The sequence below is a fragment of the Geotrypetes seraphini genome, chromosome 1, assembly GCF_902459505.1.
Source record: "Geotrypetes seraphini chromosome 1, aGeoSer1.1, whole genome shotgun sequence".
NCBI classification, from domain to species: Eukaryota; Metazoa; Chordata; class Amphibia; order Gymnophiona; family Dermophiidae; genus Geotrypetes; species Geotrypetes seraphini.
Window position 1 is genome coordinate 526,455,166 of NC_047084.1, and position 19,894 is coordinate 526,475,059.

A 19,894-nucleotide genomic window follows, 5' to 3' on the forward strand; every position below is an offset into this window, starting at 1 on the left:
GCAGTACAACCCCAGAGAAAAAGAAACAAATACATTTCTTCCTAAACAGTGCAAAATGCCGCCGAATATTTTTTCTACCTAAACTCAACGACGTTTAAGGCTCGAAATTGAAGGGTAACACAGCGGGCACATGATGCTGGACAATGGTCAGTTCATAAACACTGCAAACACCACTTATGTGGGTCAGTGAGGGATATCGCATGCTGGCACCAGTTACACTTCTTGAAGCCTGTGACCGGCCAGGACATAGAATGAAAAACAGCCTAGCCCAAATTGAAGCCTGCAGGGTAGGCCCCGCCGTGACACGAAGAAAATCAAACAAAACTTTAAAAAAAATTTTTTTTTTTAAAGAAATGAAACGTGTAATAAACACAGCTACCCTGTCAGAAAAAAAAAAACACGAGCCGCGGTAAGAGAAGGCACGAGTACAACTAAGTCTAGCGCAGAGTGTCAAAATGAGAACTTCTTGGCTATGCGGAAAACTGAGAACTGAGGAGACGCACGCCCTATGGCGGGAGGGCACTCGAGCATGTGCGGTACGGCAGTTGCAAACTTTCTAAAGTTTTACAAGCAAGTCTGCTTGCGAGGCTGTCCGCATCGGGGCTCTGTGGATGACGTCACCCACATGTGAGAATATGCTGCCTGCTTATCCTGGGATAAACATAAGTACCTGAATGTAAACCACTTAGGCTATAAGTGGTGTATAAACAATAAATTTCATGTATTAAAAAAGGAGGAAGGAAGACCAAACTGCAACTAGTGTGGCTAACAAGTGAGGTGAAGAAACTTTAGAGTTAAAAGAAAATCCTTCATAAAGTGGAAGAAGGATTTGACAGAAAAAAATAAGCAGCAGCAAAAGAAATGGCAAGTCAAATGGAAAGCGTCGATAAAGAAGGCAAAGAGACAATGAAAAGAAGATTGCGTTGGAGGCAATAACAGTAAAAACTTCCTTAGTTATATTAAAAGCAAGAAGCCAGGAAAATAATCAGATGACAGAGGGGTAAAAGGGACACTCAGGAAAGAACATAAGGATTTCCATACTGGGACTGACTGAAGGTCCATCAAGCCTAGTATTCTGTTTCCAACAGTGGCCAACCCAGGTCCCAAGTAACTAGCTGGATCCCAAGTAGCAAAACAAATTTTATGCTGCTTATCCTAGGAATAAGCAGTGGATTTCCCAAGACATCTAAATAATGGAAATTATCCAAATATTTTTAAAACCCTGCTAAGCTAACTGATTTCACCACGTTCTCTGGCAACAAATTTCAGAGTTTAAATAGACGTTGTGTGAAGAAATATTTTCTCTGGTTTGTTTTAAATCTACTACTTAGTAGCTTCATCATATGTTCAAGTTCAAGTTTATTAGTATTTGATGAATCGCTTAATCGGTTTGCTAAGCGATGTACAAAATTATAAAAGATAGTTAAATTACAAAAAGACAAACCAAATGACATAATTTTTGAAGACTAGACAAACTTGAGTTGTGAGGAAAGGGGGGAAAAGTTACAACTTGTTTAGGAAAACAAAAAAGGGAAAGAACAAAAGGGAACGAGGTAGTTAAAAATCTAAAAATATTAAACGAATCTAAAATTTAAATATTAAAATCATCTTTAAAAAGATGAGATTTTAAGAAATTTTTGAAGGAGGAGAGGTATTTTTCATTTTTAATGTATTGTGGTAATGAGTTCTACCATTGGGGACCCATTACAGAAAACATGTCGGCTCTTCTTGTGCCTACTATTTTCAGAGAAGGTATAGATAAGAGATTTTGGAAGGTTGATCTGAGAGGGCGTATAGTGTTTTGAGGTATTAACATCTTAGCTATAAATTGGGGTTCATTATAGGTTAGGGTTTTAAATATTAACAGCATGACCTTAAAGAAAATACGGTGGCTGATAAGGAGCCAGTGAGAATCGATTAGTAACATGGTCATAACATGGCGTAACATGGTCATATTTCTTGGCGTTGTGGATTAGTTTAATAGCAGTATTTTGGATAAGTTGGAGTCTTCTTTTTTCTTTTTGGGATATATTAAGTAGTAGTGAGTTACAGTAGTCCATTTTAGCTATAACTAATGAGTGGACCAGAATATTAATCGATTTGGGCTCAAGAAATTTGGCAGAAGGAGGTCGTCTTAAAGGAGAGCATCACTCTGGTGGAATAGGAAGTATTCCTGTAGCCAGGACCTGCCCACGAGGGGATGCAATATCTTCTCACTCTGAGGTGCTCCTGCCAAGGAGGGAAGGGTTCAGACAGCCATTGTAGTGAGAGATTTGGACATTAGGCATATAGAAAGCTGGGTGTCTAATTTTAGACAGTGCTGGGAAAGAACCTGCTGACTTGGAACATGTGGGTACCAATGGAATAGAGAAATATGGAAGAGAGGATATAATTTTCAAAAGTGCTCCCCGTTCCACTTGCGGGACTCAAGAGACTGGCAGAGCTCTGGAGTCTTAATGCAAGCATGAGGCAATGGTGCAGGGAGGAGGGTTTTAGATTTGTTAAGATCCCGGAAGCACTGATAAAAGACAACATCGATGAACATTTTGAAAGAAACAAACTTCTGATAACCAGCCAACATGGATTCTGCAAGGGGAGATCGTGCCTAACATACTTATTGCACTTCTTCAAAGGATTTAACAGACGGATGGACAGAGGAGACCCCATAGACATCATATATCTAGATTTCCAAAAAGCATTTGACAAGGTACCCCATGAACGCCTACTTCGGAAACTGAAGAACCATGGGGAGGAAGGAGACGTACATAGATGGATCAGGAATTGGTTGGTGGGTAGAAAACAGAGGGTAGGAGTGAAGGGCCACTACTCGGACTGGAGGAAGGTCACGAGTGGTGTTCCGCAGGGCTCAGGGCTCAGACCGCTGCTATTTAATATATTTATAAATGATCTAGAAACAGGGACAAAGTGTAAGATAATAAAATTCGCGGACGACACCAAACTATTTAGTGGAGCTCGGACTAAAGAGGACTGTGAAGAATTACAAAGGGACTTGAACAAACTGGGGGAATGGGCAACGAGATGGCAGATGAAGTTCAACGTTGAGAAATGTAAAGTACTTCATGTGGGAAGCAGAAACCCGAGGTACAGCTATACGATGGGAGGGATGTTATTGAATGAGAGTACCCAGGAAATGGACTTGGGGTAATGGTGGACATGACAATGAAGCCGACGGCACAGAGCACAGCGGCCGCTAAGAGAGTGAATAGAAAGCAATGTTACTTACCGTAACAGTTGTTATCCAGGGACAGCAGGCAGCTATTCTCACTAGTGGGTGATGTCATCCGACAGAGCCCCGATACGGACATCTTGCAAGCATGTCTTGCTTGAAGAAACTCAGAAGTTTCGAGATGCCCGCACCGCGCATGCGCCAGTGCCTTCCCGCCCGATGTACCGGGCGCGTCTCCTCAGTTCAGGTAGCTAGCCTGAGAAGCCAACCCAGGGGAGGTGGGTGGGACGTGAGAATAGCTGCCTGCTGTCCCTGGATAACAACTGTTACGGTAAGTAACATTGCTTTATCCCAGGACAAGCAGGCAGGTATTCTCACTAGTGGGTGACCTCCAAGCTAACCCCAATGGGATGGTGGGAGAGTTGGCAACTTAAGAGAACAAATTTTGTAACACTGTTTGGCCAAACTGTCCATCCCGTCTGGAGAAAGTATCCAGACAATAATGAGAGGTGAATGTATGAACCGAGGACCAAGTGGCAGCCTTACAAATCTCCTCAATCGGTGTCGATCTGAGGAAGGCTACAGAGGCTGCCATTGCTCTGACCTTATGGGCTGTGACCTTACAGGGAAGGGATAATCCAGCCTGGGCATAGCAGGAAGAGATACAAGCCGCCATCCAGTTGGAGATGGTGCGCTTCGATACCGGTCGTCCCAACTTGTTTGGATCAAAGGAGACGAAAAGTTGAGGAGCAGTTCTGTGTGGCTTTGTGCGATCCAAGTAGAAAGCTAGAGCACGTTTACAGTCCAGAGTGTGCAAAGCAGATTCCCCAGGATGAGAATGAGGCTTTGGAAAGAACACCGGAAGCACGATGGATTGGTTGATGTGAAATTCAGAGACCACTTTAGGTAAGAATTTTGGATGAGTACGGAGAACCACCTTGTCATGATGGAATACAGTGAACGGTGGATCCGCCACTAGGGCCTGAAGCTCACTGACTCGACGAGCTGACGTGAGGGCCACTAGAAAAACCACCTTCCAGGTGAGATACTTGAGTGGAGCCGTGTTGAGAGGTTCAAACGGAGGCTTCATAAGATGAGAGAGGACAACATTGAGATCCCAAACCACAGGAGGAGGTTTGAGAGGAGGGTTGACATGAAAAAGCCCTTTCATAAATTTGGAAACCACAGGATGAGCAGACAAAGGTTTCCCTTGTAGAGGCTGATGGAAAGCCGCAATAGCACTCAGGTGGACTCGTATAGAGGTAGACTTGAGGCCAGACTGGGACAGGTGTAGAAGATAATCCAATACAGAAGATAGGGAAGCTCGCTGAGGTTCCGTGGCATTGGAAATACACCAGGAAGAGAATCTAGTCCATTTTTGGGAATAGCATTGTCGAGTAGTAGGCTTCCTGGAAGCCTCCAAGACCTCCCTCACTGCTTGAGAGAACTGGTGAGGAGTTATGTTGAAAGGAACCAAGCTGTCAGGTGGAGGGACTGCAGATTGGGATGAAGTAGTGAACCTTGATGTTGAGTGAGTAGTGAAGGAAACACTGGAAGAAGTACTGGCTCCCTGCTGCTGAGTTGAAGTAGAAGGGAGAACCAAGGTTGTCTGGGCCACCGAGGAGCAATCAGAATCATGGTGGCATGGTCTAATTTCAATTTGACTAGAGTCTTTTGAATGAGAGGAAAAGGAGGAAACGCATATAGGAAACGTTTGCTCCAATCCAGCAGAAAAGCATCTGCCTCCAGGCGATGAGGAGTGTAGATCCTGGAGCAAAATTGAGGCAGCTTGAAGTTGTGGGGGGCTGCAAAGAGGTCGATCTGAGGTGTCCCCCACTGAGCAAAGATCTGATGAAGGGGGTCGGAGTGGAGCGTCCATTCGTGAGGCTGAAGTAGACGACTCAATTTGTCTGCCAAGACGTTGTCCTTCCCCTGAATGTAGACTGCTCTGAGGAAGGTGTTGTGGCGAACCGCCCAATCCCAGACTCGAAGAGCTTCCTGACAAAGAGGGGCCGAGCCCGTGCCCCCTTGTTTGTTGACATAATACATGGCGACCTGATTGTCTGTGCGAATAAGGACCACCATGTCGTGAAGCAGATGTTGAAAAGCTTGGAGGGCATTGAAGATGGCCCTGAGCTCCAGAAGATTGATTTGATGGAGTCGTTCCGCACTGGTCCAGAACCCCTGAGTGCGAAGACCATCCAGATGGGCCCCCCATGCATAGTTCGATGAATCGGTCGTTAGAACTTTCTGATGGGGAGGAGAATGAAACAGCAAACCTCTGGATAGATTCGAAGAGGTCATCCACCAGAGAAGAGACTGCCGTAGAGCAGGAGTGACCACAATGTGACGAGATAACGGGTCGGACACCTGAGTCCACTGAGATGCCAGAGTCCATTGAGGGATCCTGAGATGTAGTCTGGCAAAAGGCGTCACATGAACTGTAGATGCCATGTGGCCTAAAAGGACCATCATGTGTCTCGCTGAGATGGATTGGCGAGAAGACACTGACTGGCAGAGTAGAAGGAGAGCATGTAAGCGTGGAGGAGGAAGGAATGCTCGAAGTTGAATGGTATCCAGGACAGCCCCTATGAAGGGGAGAGACTGGGTGGGCTGAAGATGAGACTTTGGAAAGTTGATCTCGAAGCCCAAGCTCTGCAGAAAACAAATGGTGGTCAAGGTCGCCGAAATGACCTTGGGAGTGGACGGGGCCTTGATGAGCCAGTCGTCGAGGTAAGGGAACACCTGGAGACCCATGTTCCGGAGTGCAGCGGCCACCACTACCAGACACTTCGTGAAGACTCTGGGCGACGAAGATAGGCCGAAGGGAAGCACTCGATACTGCAGATGCAGATGTCCCACCCGGAATCTGAGGAACTTGCGGGAGGCCGGATGAATCGGGATGTGAGTGTAGGCCTCCTTGAGATCCAGAGAGCATAACCAATCGTTCTGCTCGATGAGGGGATAAAGAGAGGCAAGGGTCAGCATGCGGAACCGTTCCCTGACCAAAAACTTGTTGAGGACCCGAAGGTCCAAAATGGGACGCAGATCGCCCGTCTTCTTCGGGACCAGGAAGTACCGGGAGTAAAACCCCTGGTTTTGTTGATCCACCGGTACCGGCTCGACGGCCCGAAGCCGGAGCAAAGCCTGAGCTTCCTGGAGAAGAAGAGCGGTCTGTTTGGAGTTGGAAGGATACTCTCTTGGAGGATGGTCCGGGGGGACCCGTTGGAAATGAAGAGAGTATCCCTCTCTTAAGATGGAGAGGACCCAGAGGTCCGTGGTGATCGCCTCCCATCGATGACAAAAATGATGGAGACGACCCCCTATGGGAAAAAATGGGGTAGGCAGAACGAGATCGGTTATGCTCCCTGGAGGAGAGTCAAAAAGGCTGAGTAGCCTTGGGAGCAGCCGGCATCTGAGGCTTTTGCTGAGTCTTCTGAGGCGGCTGTCGCTTTGCAGGCTGTCTCGCAGGAGGGGCCTGCCTCGGTTGATAACGCCTTTGGTAGATTATAGGCGGTCTAGAAGGACGAGACTGTTGTGGTTTAGGCTTAGGCCTCATGATAGACTGGAAAGATTTTTCGTGGTCTGACAGTTTTTTAGTAACAGTCTCGACAGACTCATCGAACAGATCCGCTCCCGCACAAGGCACATTTGCAAGTCTGTCTTGGAGATTCGGATCCATATCAATGGTGCGAAGCCAAGCCAGTCGACGCATGGCGACCGAGCAGGCCGCAGCACGAGCCGAGAGCTCGAAAGCATCATAGGAGGATTGCATCAATTGGAGGCGCAACTGGGACAGGGTCGCCACCACCTCCTCAAACTCAAACCGAGCCTCAGCATCGATGAAAGGTGTGAACTTGCGGAGTACCGGCAAGAAAAAATCCAAATAGGACGAGAAGAAAAAATTGTAATTGAGCACTCGAGTCGCCATCATTGAATTTTGATAGATACGTCTACCAAACTTATCCATCGTTCTCCCCTCCCTGCCAGGAGGCACGGAAGCGTAGACTTGGGAGGGGTGCGAACGTTTAAGGGAAGACTCGACTAGGAGGGACTGATGAGAGAGTTGAGCTCCCTCAAACCCCTTGTGGTGCACGATGCGGTATCGAGCATCCAACTTGCTAGGTACCGCAGGTATGGAATACGGTGTCTCCAAACACCGCATGAGAGTCTGGTCAAGTAACTTATGCAGGGGAAGCCGAAGTGTCTCCGCCGGAGGATGAGGTAAATGCATGGTGTCCAGATACTCCTTAGAGTACTTCGACCCAGTATCTAAGGTCACATCCAAGTCATCCGCCATCTGTCTGAGAAAGGATGAAAAGGAAAGTTGGTCCGCCAAGGCCGGCCGGCGAGACGGACTAGAAGACGTGGAAGCCTCCGGTTCCAGGGAGAGCTGAGAGCGGCATGGAGAGTATGAGGTAGATGGTTCTTCATACTCCGGTCCCTCTGGCTGGGATAAATCTGAGGATGAGTATCCCATACGCTGCATTTTCTTCTGTGGAGACACCTCCGAATGACGCGAGGAGTGTCTAGAAGAATGTCGAGATCGATGCCCCTCCCGATGCCGGGATGGGGAACGTGATCTTCGATGCATCGATCGATCCCTTGAAGCCTCGAAGGAATGGATTGGACTCGATGCAGTGGAGCGCATGGGAGGCAACGATGCCGACTCACGCAGTGCCACCCAAGTCTGGTATGGAGTGCGAAAGAACTCCTCCTGCGATGCAGTATGCCCAGGACTCCGATTATCAGGGGCCAATGTAGTACCCTGGTGACGTGGAGGTGTAATGGGCTCTAAAGGCGGCATGTCAGAAAGGGAAGCCCGCCTAGTGGGTTCCGCCGCCCTCCGCCGCTCCCCCTCGTCGAGCAGGGAAATCGAACGACGAGGAGGAGGAGGAGGGGGCGGACCGCTCTCCGGGACCGGGACCGTAGTATCGCCCTGAATATTAGCGATAAGCCTCGGTCCCATCGTCCGCATGAGCTCAACAAATTGAGCCTCGAGCAGGGATTTAAGCGATGCCGATATGGAGGGATCCGCACCGAAAGGGGGTCCTCCTGCACGGTCATCGCGTTCCTTCGTGGTCGAGTGCTTCTGCTTGGTAGCTTTGGGCACTTTTATGACCACGGGAGGAACAGTGGAAGGCGGTACCTGAACCGAGGAGACGGGAGCAGGAACCGATGCTGAACTCGATGCAGAAGCCGGTGTGAACGATGCTGGCTTCACGATGCTCGATGCATGAGTCGCAGATGCAGGCTTCGAACAGACCGGTGAAACATCTGTCGAAGTCGAAGCAGATGGCTCCTTAGAAGACTCCATCTTAAACATGGACTCCCAAAGTAAGCAGCGCCGTTTAAAAGAGCGCGCTGTGAGCGTGGAACAAGGCCGGCACGATTTCGGAACGTGTTCTGGACCAAGACACTGAAGACAGCGCCGGTGTGGGTCCGTCAACGAAATCGCACGCTGGCACTTGCTGCACTTTTTAAAACCGGTGATAGGCCGGGACATAGGCCGGAAAAGTGACGTTGCTAGGTCGAAGGAGCTAGGTCGCAGCCACGAGGCCGGCCCGGCCGAACCGCCGGACGAAATAATTGTAACTCTTTTTTTTTTTTTTTTTTTAAATAGAAATAAAAGTTCAAAGAAAGTAAGTAAAACAATAAAACGCGGGGAAAGAAGGCAAAATACTGAAATTTCAGTCAGCGCAGAATTGAAGAGAACTTCTCAGCTCCGCGGAAAGAAAAGAACTGAGGAGACGCGCCCGGTACATCGGGCGGGAAGGCACTGGCGCATGCGCGGTGCGGGCATCTCGAAACTTCTGAGTTTCTTCAAGCAAGACATGCTTGCAAGATGTCCGTATCGGGGCTCTGTCGGATGACATCACCCACTAGTGAGAATACCTGCCTGCTTGTCCTGGGATAATGCTAGGTATAATCAAGAAGGGTATTACAACCAGAACGAAAGAAGTTATCCTACAGTTGTATCGGGCGATGGTGCATATACATCTGGAGTACTGCGTCCAATATTGGTCGCCGTACCTTAAGAAGGATATGGCGATACTCCAGAGGGTTCAGAGGAGAGTGACACGTTTGATAAAAGGTATGGAAAACCTTTCATACGCTGAGAGATTGGAGAAACTGGGACTCTTTTCCCTGGAGAAGAGGAGACTTAGAGGGGATATGATAGAGACTTATTAGATCATGAAGGGCATATTAGGATCCTAGGTTTAAAGGAAGGGGTGGAAGGGAAAGATATGTTGTATTTCCTGGAGGAAGTGATTCCAAAAATACTACTCCTAAACTTAAAGGTGCCACTGGAAATAGAGAGGGCACATAGGATCCTGGGAAGGAGACCTCACTGTCAGGAGAGACCTAGACCAGTAATATTTCACCTGCTACTTTTCCAGCACATTTTAGAAATTTAAAGGGTGGCAAAAGAGAAAAAAATCTGTCTTATAAGGATTCAAATATTATGTTTGTCCCAGACTTCATAAGTGCTACAGTGCATCTTCGCAAACAATTTCTACAAATGAGGCAACCATTAAAGGAGATCGGGGCAAAATATGGGCTTTATTATCCTGTTCTGAGAGTATAAATTAATATCTGAATTCTTGAATAAAAAGACAAAAACTTGTCTTAAGACACATTTGGAGCATTGAGATAAAGAATCAAATTACTGTGTCTCAAAGGCCATGAATTTGGGCTTGGAGGATGAGATGTACAGCATCGGCATCTATGAGACAAACTTGTTTTTGTTTTTTTGTTACATAGAGCATTTTGGACCCCAGTTCGTTTACAGAAATTAGACAGCTCTAAGTCTAATAGATACTGGCATTGTCTCTTGAAGCTGGGACATTAGATCATTTAATATTCTATTGTCCATTGATACTTAGTTTTTGGAAATCCATTTGGGGCCAAGTAAATAATCTACTGGAAAATCCGGTGGCATTATCATATGACACTGTGTTATTTGGTACTTCCATGAGCGTTAAGAGTCAAATTTCTTCTAATAATAATTAACTTTTGCTCATCATGACAGGGGTTGCCATACAGCAAATTATGAAAAACTGGAAAAATTGGGATCAGCTGAATTATAAATTTTGGTGGAATTCGTTATGCCAAATCTTTAAACTGGAGCAGTTAATAGCCATACAGCAAAGACATTTTAAGAAATTTAGGGATGTTTGGGAGCCATTAACAAAATATTGTACAGAATGAATAATATTATTTTTTCCCTTTGTTCATACACGTCCAGGGTGGGGGGGGGGATACTTTATGATTTCTTATGCTTAAGTAAAATTGTTGGGTATAAGGGGGGGAAGGGATATTTGATGTGAGTTAAACTTTGATGGTATATTAAGTGATGTTAAAGTATAAAATGATTGTTACATTTACTGAAAGTTTTAAAAATGAATAAAGATTTAAAAAAAGAACACACTACCCCTTAAACTCTCTTGCAAAGTGAGCAGACTACTTAAAATAAAGTCCCTGAGTTTACCTATTTAATAAATCTCCCTTTCCCCAAGTTTGCACTTTCTACTGAACAGTACATAAAATTCAACTAACTTTTACAGGCAGTCCCAAGGTTAAGCACAGTTACTTACATAACAGGTGTTATCCAGGGACAGCAGGCAAATATTCTCACATGTGGGCGACATCACCAAAGGAGCCACGGTATGGACACTTCAAAAGCGCATCACCACTTTAACACTTGAGAAAGTTTGCGATAGTCCACACCGCGCATACATGAGTGCCTTCCCACCCGATGTAGGCGCGTGGTCTCTCAGTTCAGATAAGTCAGCTAAGAAGCCAACCAGGGGAGGTGGGTGGGTTGTGAGAATATCTGCCTGCTGATCCTGGATAACACCTGTTACGGTAAGTAACTGTGCTTTATCCCAGGACAAGCAGGCAGCATATTCTTACATGTGGGTGACCTCCAAGCTAACCAGAATGGGATGGTGGGAGTGGTGGCCTTAAAGAAAATAGATTTTGTAATACTGACTGGCCGAAGTGCCCATCCTGTCTGGAGAAAGAATCCAGATGTAAATGTGTGAACTGAGGACCAGATTTCCTCAATAGGAATAGATCTGAGGAAAGCTACAGAAGCTGCCATTGCTCGGACCTTATGGGCTGTGACCAGACTCTCCAGTTGCAGTCCAGCCTGAGCATAACAGAACGATATACAGGCAGCTACCACTTGGAAATCATTCTCTTGTTAGGATCAAATGAGATGAAAAGTTGTGGAGAAGTTCTATGCAACTTTGTTCTGTCAATGTAATAGGCCAAAGCACGCTTACAGTCCAGAGTGTGAAGTGCTGTTTCTCCTGCATGAGAATGAGGCTTAGGGGAAAAAAACTGGAAGCACAATTGACTGACTGAGATGGGAGAAATTTAGGATGCATGAGAATCATGGTGGCTGACTCCTGCTCGAGTTTGAAAAGAGTCTTCAAAATGAGAGGAGTGGGAGGAAACGCATTCAGAAACATTTGTGTTCAGTCTATGAGAAACGCATCGGCTCCCAGCCTGTGAGATGTATACAGTCTGGAGTAGAACTAGGGCAACTTGTGATTGTGGGGAGATGCAAACAAGTCCACTTGAGGAGTGCCCCATTGTGCAAAGATGGACTGGAGAGTTGGAAAGCTGAGTGTCCATTTGTGCAGCTGAAGAATTCTGCTGAGGTCATCTGCCAAGGAATTCTGCTCCCCCTGAATATAGACTGCTTTCAGAAAGATATTATGAGCAGTCGCCCAAAACCAAATATTCTGTGCCTCTCGACAAAGCAGGAGAAAGCCTGTGCCTCCTTGCTTGTTTATGTAGTACATTGCTACTTAATTGCCTGTATGAAGCAGGAGTTCGATTGTCGAGCTGTTGGAAAGCTTCGAGCATAATAAACTGCCCTGAGTTCCAGAAGATTGATGTGGAATTTTAGTTCCCTGGAGGATCAATGACCTTGAGTCTGAAGACCATCCAGATGTGCCCCCCAAGCATAAATTGAGGAATCTGTTGTGAGCACCTTGCGATGAGGGGGTAAGTGGAAGAGGAGACCTCTGGACAAATTGGAGGAAATCATCTACCATTGAAGCGACTGTCGAAGAGATGAGGTCACAGAAATATGCTGTGAGAGTCGATCTGTCGCTTTGAGACCACAGAGAAGCAAGGACCCATTGAGAACAACATCTATCACGAACTATCGAAGTTAAAAGTAAACAAAGCCATGGGGCCAGATAATCTACACCCCAGAGTACTTCGGGAATTAAGAGATGTCCTGGCGAAACCGATAGCTGCGCTTTTCAATCTTTCGCTAAGCAAGGGAAAAGTCCCCTTGGACTGGAAAACTGCTAACATCATTCCGCTTCACAAAAAGGGAAGTAGGTTGGAGGCTGAAAATTACAGACCGGTGAGTCTCACATCAATAGTGTGTAAACTTATGGAAATGTTGATTAAAAACAGATTGGATACATTTCTGGACGACGAAAGACTGAGGGATCCCTACCAGCATGGATTTACAAAGGGATGGTCTTGTCAAACCAATCTGATAAGCTTCTTTGACTGGGTAACGAAACAACTGGATGGGGACAATCCCTTGATATCGTGTATTTTGACTTCAGAAAGGCTTTTTTTAGTGCCCCACACCATAGGTTATTAAACAAGATGAATACGATGGGTCTGGAGATACATAGACTATATGGGTTAAAGATTTGCTTAGTGGCAGACTTCAGAGGGTGGTAGTAAATGATATTCCCTTGGAAATGTCGGAAGTGACCAGTGGAGTGCCACAGGGCTCGGTTTTGGGTCCAATACTATTTAATATCTTTGTAAGGGATCTACCTCAGGGACTTTGAGGTAAAATTGCGTTATTTGCGGATGACGCTAAACTATGCAACATTGTGGGCAACGCAACCGAGCCCTACAGCGCAACCGTGCCAGACACTATGAGGCAGGACCTACTTTTACTGGAACAATGGTCTAATACTTGGCAACTGAGTTTTAATGCCAAGAAGTGTAGGGTGATGCACCTTGGTAGCAATAACCCCTGCAGAACATACACCCTGAATGGTGAAAACTTAACAAGAACCATCACAGAACGAGACCTGGGTGAATCATTAGTGAAGATATGAAAACTGCCAATCAGGTGGAGAAAGCTTCAGCCAAGGCTAGACAAATGCTAGGTTGCATCCGGAGAAATTTTATCAGCCGTAAGCCTGAAGTCATAATGCCGTTGTACAAGTTGATGGTGAGACCTCATCTGGAGTACTGTGTTCAGTTTTGGAGGCCACATTATCAAAAGGATGTGAAGAGATTGGAGTCGGTTCAGCGTATAGCTACTAAGATGGTCTCAGGACTATATGAAGAATGTCTGAGCAGGCTGCAGTTATATTCTCTCGAAGAACGCAGAGAAAAGGGTGACTTGATAGAGACATTCAAATAGCTTACAGGCCGTATTGCGGTGGAGGAAGATATCTTCTTCCTTACGGGTCCCACGGCAACCAGAGGGCATCCGCTCAAACTCAAGGGTGGGAGATTTCATGGTGACATCAGGAAATACTTCTTCACGGAAAGAGTGGTTGATCGATGGAATGGTCTTCCACGTCAGGTAGTTGAGGCCAGTAACACACTCGACTTCAAGGGACGATGGGATAAACATGTAGGTTCGCTCCTGGGAAATGCTTAAAAAGAGGGTTCTTGATGAGGAAGGGTTCTTGGAGTGGGTTCGATCCGGGAAATTCTTAGAGGGAGAGTTCTTCAAGTGGGCAGACTTGTTGGGCCGATGGCCCTTTTATGCCGTCATACTCTATGTTCTAAGATGAAGCGTGGCCAGAGGTGTGATATGAACTGCGGAGGCCATGTGGCCTAGGAGAACCATCATGTGATGTGCAGAGATGGTTTGTAATTGAAGCACTCGCTGACATAGTTGCAGGAGTGTGTGAAGACGGTCCGGCGGTAGAAAGGCTTTCATGAGAATGGTGCCGAGAATTGCTCCAATGAACTGTAGACTCTGCGATGGATGCAGATTCAATTTGGGGAAGTTGATCTCAAACCCTAGTGTTTGAAGAAAAGAAATGGTTTGATTCGTCAGCAGAGCAACAGCCTGAGATGAATGAGGTTTGATCAGCCAGTCGTCTAGATAAGGGAAGACTTGCAGACCTTGAGACCTCAGGGCAGCTGCCACCACAACTAGGCACTTTGTGAAGATTCTTGGAGAAGATGCCAGGCCGAAGGGAAGATCTTTGTATTGGTAATGACAATGGTTGACTTGAAATCGAAGATATTTCCCAGATGCCTGGTGAATTGGTATATGGGTGTAGGCTTCCTTTAGATCCAGAGAGCATAACCAGTTGTTGTAAGCCATGATTGGATATAGAGTGGCTAGGGCTAACATTCAAAATTTTTCTCTGACCAAAAATTTGTTGAGAATTCTGAGATCTAGAATTGGGTGCAGTCCTCTCATCTTCTTGGGTACTAAGAAGTAGCAGGAGTAAAATCCCTTGTTTTGCTGATACAGAGGGATTTCCTCGATGGCACCGAGGAGAAGTAGGGATTGAATCTCCTGAAGGAGAGAGGACTGCGGAGGATTGGAAGCAGACTCTTTTGGAGGATGAGCTGGAGGAAGGGTCATGAAGTGTAGAGAGTAACCCTCCCGAATAATGTTCAATACCCAGGTGATGAGCTCCCAATGATGGATAAAGAATTGATGACGCCCTCCAATCTGCAGAGGAAGTTGATGAAGCAGTGGAACGATGGCTATGCTCTATAGGAACACGTCAAAAAGACTGCAAGGGTTTTGGTTGAGTTCAGTTGATTTTTTTGGGTTGACATGTTTGCTGTCTCTGCTTTTTTGGTGGAGGACAGGCAGGAGCAGCAACCTTGGCAGAAAACCTGCATTGGTACGAAGAAGGAGGTTTAAATGGTCCAGAGGCAGGTGGTTTCTTTTTTGGCTTGATCAGAGTGTCCCAGCATGTCTAATGGGCAGATAGCTTTTGTGTGGCAGTGGCAGTGGAGGGGCCAAAGAGCTCATCACCAAGGCATGGTGCATTAGCGAAATGGTCTTGGTGGTTAACATCCATGTCAGATACCGGGAGCGAGGCAAGTCTGTGCATGGCACCAACATGGCCGCTGCTCTAGAAGTTAGCTCAAAAGTGTCATTTGCAGAGCAAACCATATATTTACGCAGTTGTAGTGTAGACAAGCTGCTGGTAAGCTTTGGTTTTATGAGCAGTAATGTATTTTTGATAAGCAGAAAACTGCATAATGATAGCAGGAAAAGTAAAAAATTGTAGCTTCCTGACCGATTTGCCAGCATGGAGTATTGGTAAATCCAGAATCCAAATTTATCCATGGGACGCCCCTCTCTACCAGGAGGGGGGCTAAGGCATAAACACTGAAGAAGTCATCGTCAGCTAAAGTGGATTGATGTGGCAGCTGCTGTTTATCAAATTCCAGGAGAGGAACCACTATGTATAGAGACTCAAGCTTCTTTAGTGCAATTGGAATAGAAATAGGATTCTCAAAGTTCTTATAAAATGTCTCTCTCAAGATGCCATGTAATGGTAATTTAATCATTTCCCTAGGAGGCTGGTCATAATCAAGTTTCCAGAAAGTATTTGCTGTACTTAGAATCAGCCTCCAAGTGAATGGAGAGGTCTTACTCCAATTAACGGAAAAATTTTGAGAAGGAGATTTTCTCGCTTGGGGAAGAAGCCCTGGTAGGAAAATGGCGTGGAGAGCCTAAGGCATAAGAGCCTTCAGCCTCTGTGGTAGATGGAGTCGCCAGATTCGAGTTTACCAACAAATCAGAGTCTTGTAACTGCGATGGAGACCAATGTTGGGATCAGTGCAAGTCTGGTGTCGGAAGCTTTAATTGTTGTTCTGGTGTTGGAGTGTCAGCATGCTTTTGTTTGCAAGACAATTTACCAGACTTTACAGGTGTTTGGTCTCTCGATGACTGAATGGATAGAGACTGGTGCCGAGGATCGATGCTTCAACGCCCGTGTTGAAGACTTGGAGCGGCGTGTGGTGTGATGCCGCATCAGTGGGTCATCGATGGTGCCGGTGGTCGGTGTCATGATATGCTCAGACAGGACCTGCACCGGGAGAAGCTGCGTTGGAATGAGCATTTGAAAATGCTCTCCAAGCTCCTCCCAAAGCAGAGCATCATTTTTCTGATTAAGGGTTAGCAGCGGTATGGGAGGCGGAGGTTTTTTTGCCGGTACCGAAGATGTTGCGACACGGTCCAGAGATGAGGATGCCGATGAAGAGGCACTCACCGAGATCAGGACCCTGTGCTTACGGGACTTCTGAGAGGTCGGCATGACTTGACTCAATTCAGCTTTGACCTGTGTCCTGGAGGGGGAAGGGGAAGACTTCTTAGCCAGCTTACCCAAAGGGATGGAATATTGATCCACGGGAGTCAGCGTCGGTGGGTCTTTCGGTGCTGTAGTCTTCGGTGTCGTTTTAGGTGGTGCAGTCGGTGTTGGTGATGATGTTGGCTTCCCTTCCATAATGATACCGAAAAGCTTGTGCTGCTGGAGAAGACGATTTTTAAGAGTTCTTTTTGGAAGAGAAGAGCAGTGCTTGCAAGTCTCGGCACAGTGCTCGGGCCCCAAACACTGGAGACACCAGCTGTAAGGGTCAGTTACCGAAATAGCCCAAGCACAGCGACCGCACTTCTTGAATCCCATCAGCGGGCTGACATGGACGGGAACACCATCTCAGCAAAATTGAACTTGATGGCTGAGATGGTGAAAAGGCCCCACCGGGCCAAAACCTGAAGACAGAAAAAAGTAATCTTTTTTTTTTTTTTTTAAGTTTTTATTAAAATGAGAAAAAAAAAGGGAAAAAAAGAAGGATATGACTGAAAGTCACAAACCGCGAGAGCGGGAAGGCAGCAAAAAAATTTAAATGGCCGTTGAAACGCGACTTCTTAGCTCTGTGGAAACTAAGAAACTGAGGGACCGCGCGCCTACATTGTGCGGGAAGGCACTCACACATGCGATGTGTGGACTATCGAAAACTTTCTCAAGTCTTAAAATGGAGATGCACTTTTGAAGTGTCCGTGCTGGGGCTCTGTCAGTAATGTCACCACATGTGAGAATATGCCGCCTGCTTGTCCTGGGATAAAGAACGGGTTCCTTTTTTAAACCATTAAAGTGAATTTGTATGTAACTCGGATCCAAGTATTCTTTCCACCTCCTTGAGGCCCCTCTTGCAACCCTTTCCATCCATCCCACTGTTCCCTCTCCAACACCATATCCAACATTACACCCTCTCATCTCTCTTTCCCATTCGGAGCTAAAACAGCTATTTACTTTCTGTAATATCATACTTCATATACTAGAAACCCACCTTTTCTGTGGTAAACCAAAGTTTCTACACTAATATGAAGTTTCCTTAGCTGCTGATCCAGATTGTCAAATTGCTGCTGTTTTTCCTCAAACCACTGGAAAAAATTTAGCAGGCATAGTTATTACAGTGGATTATTTATTTATTTTTAAAAATTTCTATACCATTTAAAACAAAACGGTTTACATAATTTTCATACATAATTTTGTAAAAACATGATAAAACAGACACACAATCATCAGAAATCATATCTACAATCTAATACCATAGCTTATATAATGAATATCATGAATAATTCATCAACTGTGAAGAAAGGAAAATTATTGGCTAAAAAAGGCATCCACAAATAATTGTATCTTGAGTAATTTTCTAAACATTCCCTTTTTAACTACATTACTTTTTCACTTGTGCTTTCTTCCTTCCCGCAACTTTGCTGTTGCATCTGAAGAGGCACATGATCTTGAAAACTCATATACTACAATATCTGATGATTTTTCTTGTGTTGGCATAATGAAAAGGTACCACAGCTAAAACAGAATCCAGTCTTCTCTAGGACTAACATGATTATTAGAATGATTCATTACTACAACAAACCTAATACAACCAGGATGGTTAACTGAGAATCAAAGCTAATAAGCAAATTAATATCCCATTTTCTATTCCTAGAGCTTTAAAATGCAATTGTTGAGTCTAATTAATTCATCTCATTATTCAAGTTGAAAAATCAGCTCTTACTGCATCCGATTCATTCATCTTGATTGTCATTTTGTTGACAGCGTCGGCAGCCTTGTTCACCATCCTCAATATTCCTGCTCCACTCAGAGCCTGGGTACTAACTGCTCTTGGCAGCTGGAATTGAATGACAAATAAGGGCAAACAAACCGGTTAAAAGGCTGGAGGTTTAACTGGGCACAGGAGGGACAAAAAAGGATGTTGTGTTTTCTCCACTCTCATACATTTCAATATAGTAGAATCTAATTTCTCAAATTTACTACTTTTACATTCTCAAAGGAAAACATAAAAAAATACTTTCCATTTGCTTTCTTGGGCATCTTTACATTTAGATAGAACAAACACTTTGTTTGTCAGAAGCCATTAAGAAACAGTCAAATAGCTTTACTACACACTAGTAGAAAGGTCTGCAAGAATACATTACTAACCAAGGAAACCAAGACCAGTAAAAGAGTTTCCATACAATATTCAGAAAGGACATACATGTAAAATATTATTGTGTGTTTGAGAGTTTACTTGACAAATATATGCCAGTATATTTGTCAAACTAGAGTGAAATTCCATTCTTAAAACTAAGAGCAATGGCAAATACAAGATATGGAGATAATTTCCTATGAGACTTGAGGGAGTAAGAACAGCATTTTATGCAGGCTTCTATAAAGTGACAAAAAAGAGGAATGGAGGGAAAATATGCAATATACTAGAAAACAACTCACTTCATTTGGTCAGTACACACCAACAACAGAAAAAGTATTTTAAGGCGATAGAAAATCCTCAGACACAGAGAGGTGTTCCCACTCTCTTCCACCCAAGCATCACTGGCAAAAAACTTTCACATATAACTTATTACTGGCAGGTGGGAGCCTGAAAATAGTCAAAACTAACTAGAAAAAACAAGCTAGGTGTGGTAGCAAGTAGGAGTTTTACTCTGTGAATCGATAGTCTGGAGCGCTGGTGTCATGGCCCTGAAGCAGTGGCTTAAAAGCCACAAAATGATCGTCGGCCTGGCTCTTTTCTAACTAGCTTGTTTCTTCTTGGAGAAGAAATCCCTATGCATACACCTTGAGAATCCTCTCTGCCTCATGGAGAAGACCTTTCTTTGAGAGCTCTCCTTTATCAATTTTGTTAGGAATGTAGCTAAGTCCATTCCATGTCAGTTAGACTAGGCATCTTTGACTTTGCTGGCCCACCAAGAGAAGCTATGACAGTGCCTTAGGGCAGTACAGATGAAGCAGTGGAAGACCACCTCTCTGTCTAAATAATACAATGAAACCATTCAGAAGGGAGACCACTTTTAGTGTCTAGAAGGCTCCTACACTATTCTATGGTTGTTGAATCTACTCTCAAAATAACCTAAAGCTTTAAGACACTGCCTGGTGCCCCCAAGGAGGAAGATTCAGGGGAAGGTTTTCTTTAGACTGCTATGCTATCTTATCCTCCCACATACATTTTTACCAGCTCTTCATGAGAATACACTTGCAGAAATTAGTGTGCAATGTGATGGAATCTGCAGACACTTTAACCTTAGAAGGCTGCAGAACCATACCAGCTAGTAGCCATGCATTGGGAGTGCAGGAGTGTAAAAAGCTCATGGTTGAGCAACCTATGATGCTTTTGATGTGGTGTCCTGGGCCTCTGCCA

General features: G+C 45.1%; 1 protein-coding gene across 2 annotated transcripts in view; it reads right to left on the bottom strand.

The window, feature by feature from the left end:
- Window positions 1-19,894, bottom strand: part of SNX2 (sorting nexin 2) — a 162,000-nt gene that overhangs the window by 46,674 nt on the left and 95,432 nt on the right. For both annotated transcript variants that reach the window (XM_033929011.1, XM_033929010.1), the window contains exons 9-10: window positions 18,257-18,370; window positions 17,525-17,618 (exon numbers count right to left, since the gene is read on the bottom strand). In XM_033929011.1, coding sequence (XP_033784902.1) covers window positions 17,525-17,618; window positions 18,257-18,370 — 208 coding nt within the window. The remainder of the gene's footprint in view (window positions 1-17,524; window positions 17,619-18,256; window positions 18,371-19,894) is intronic.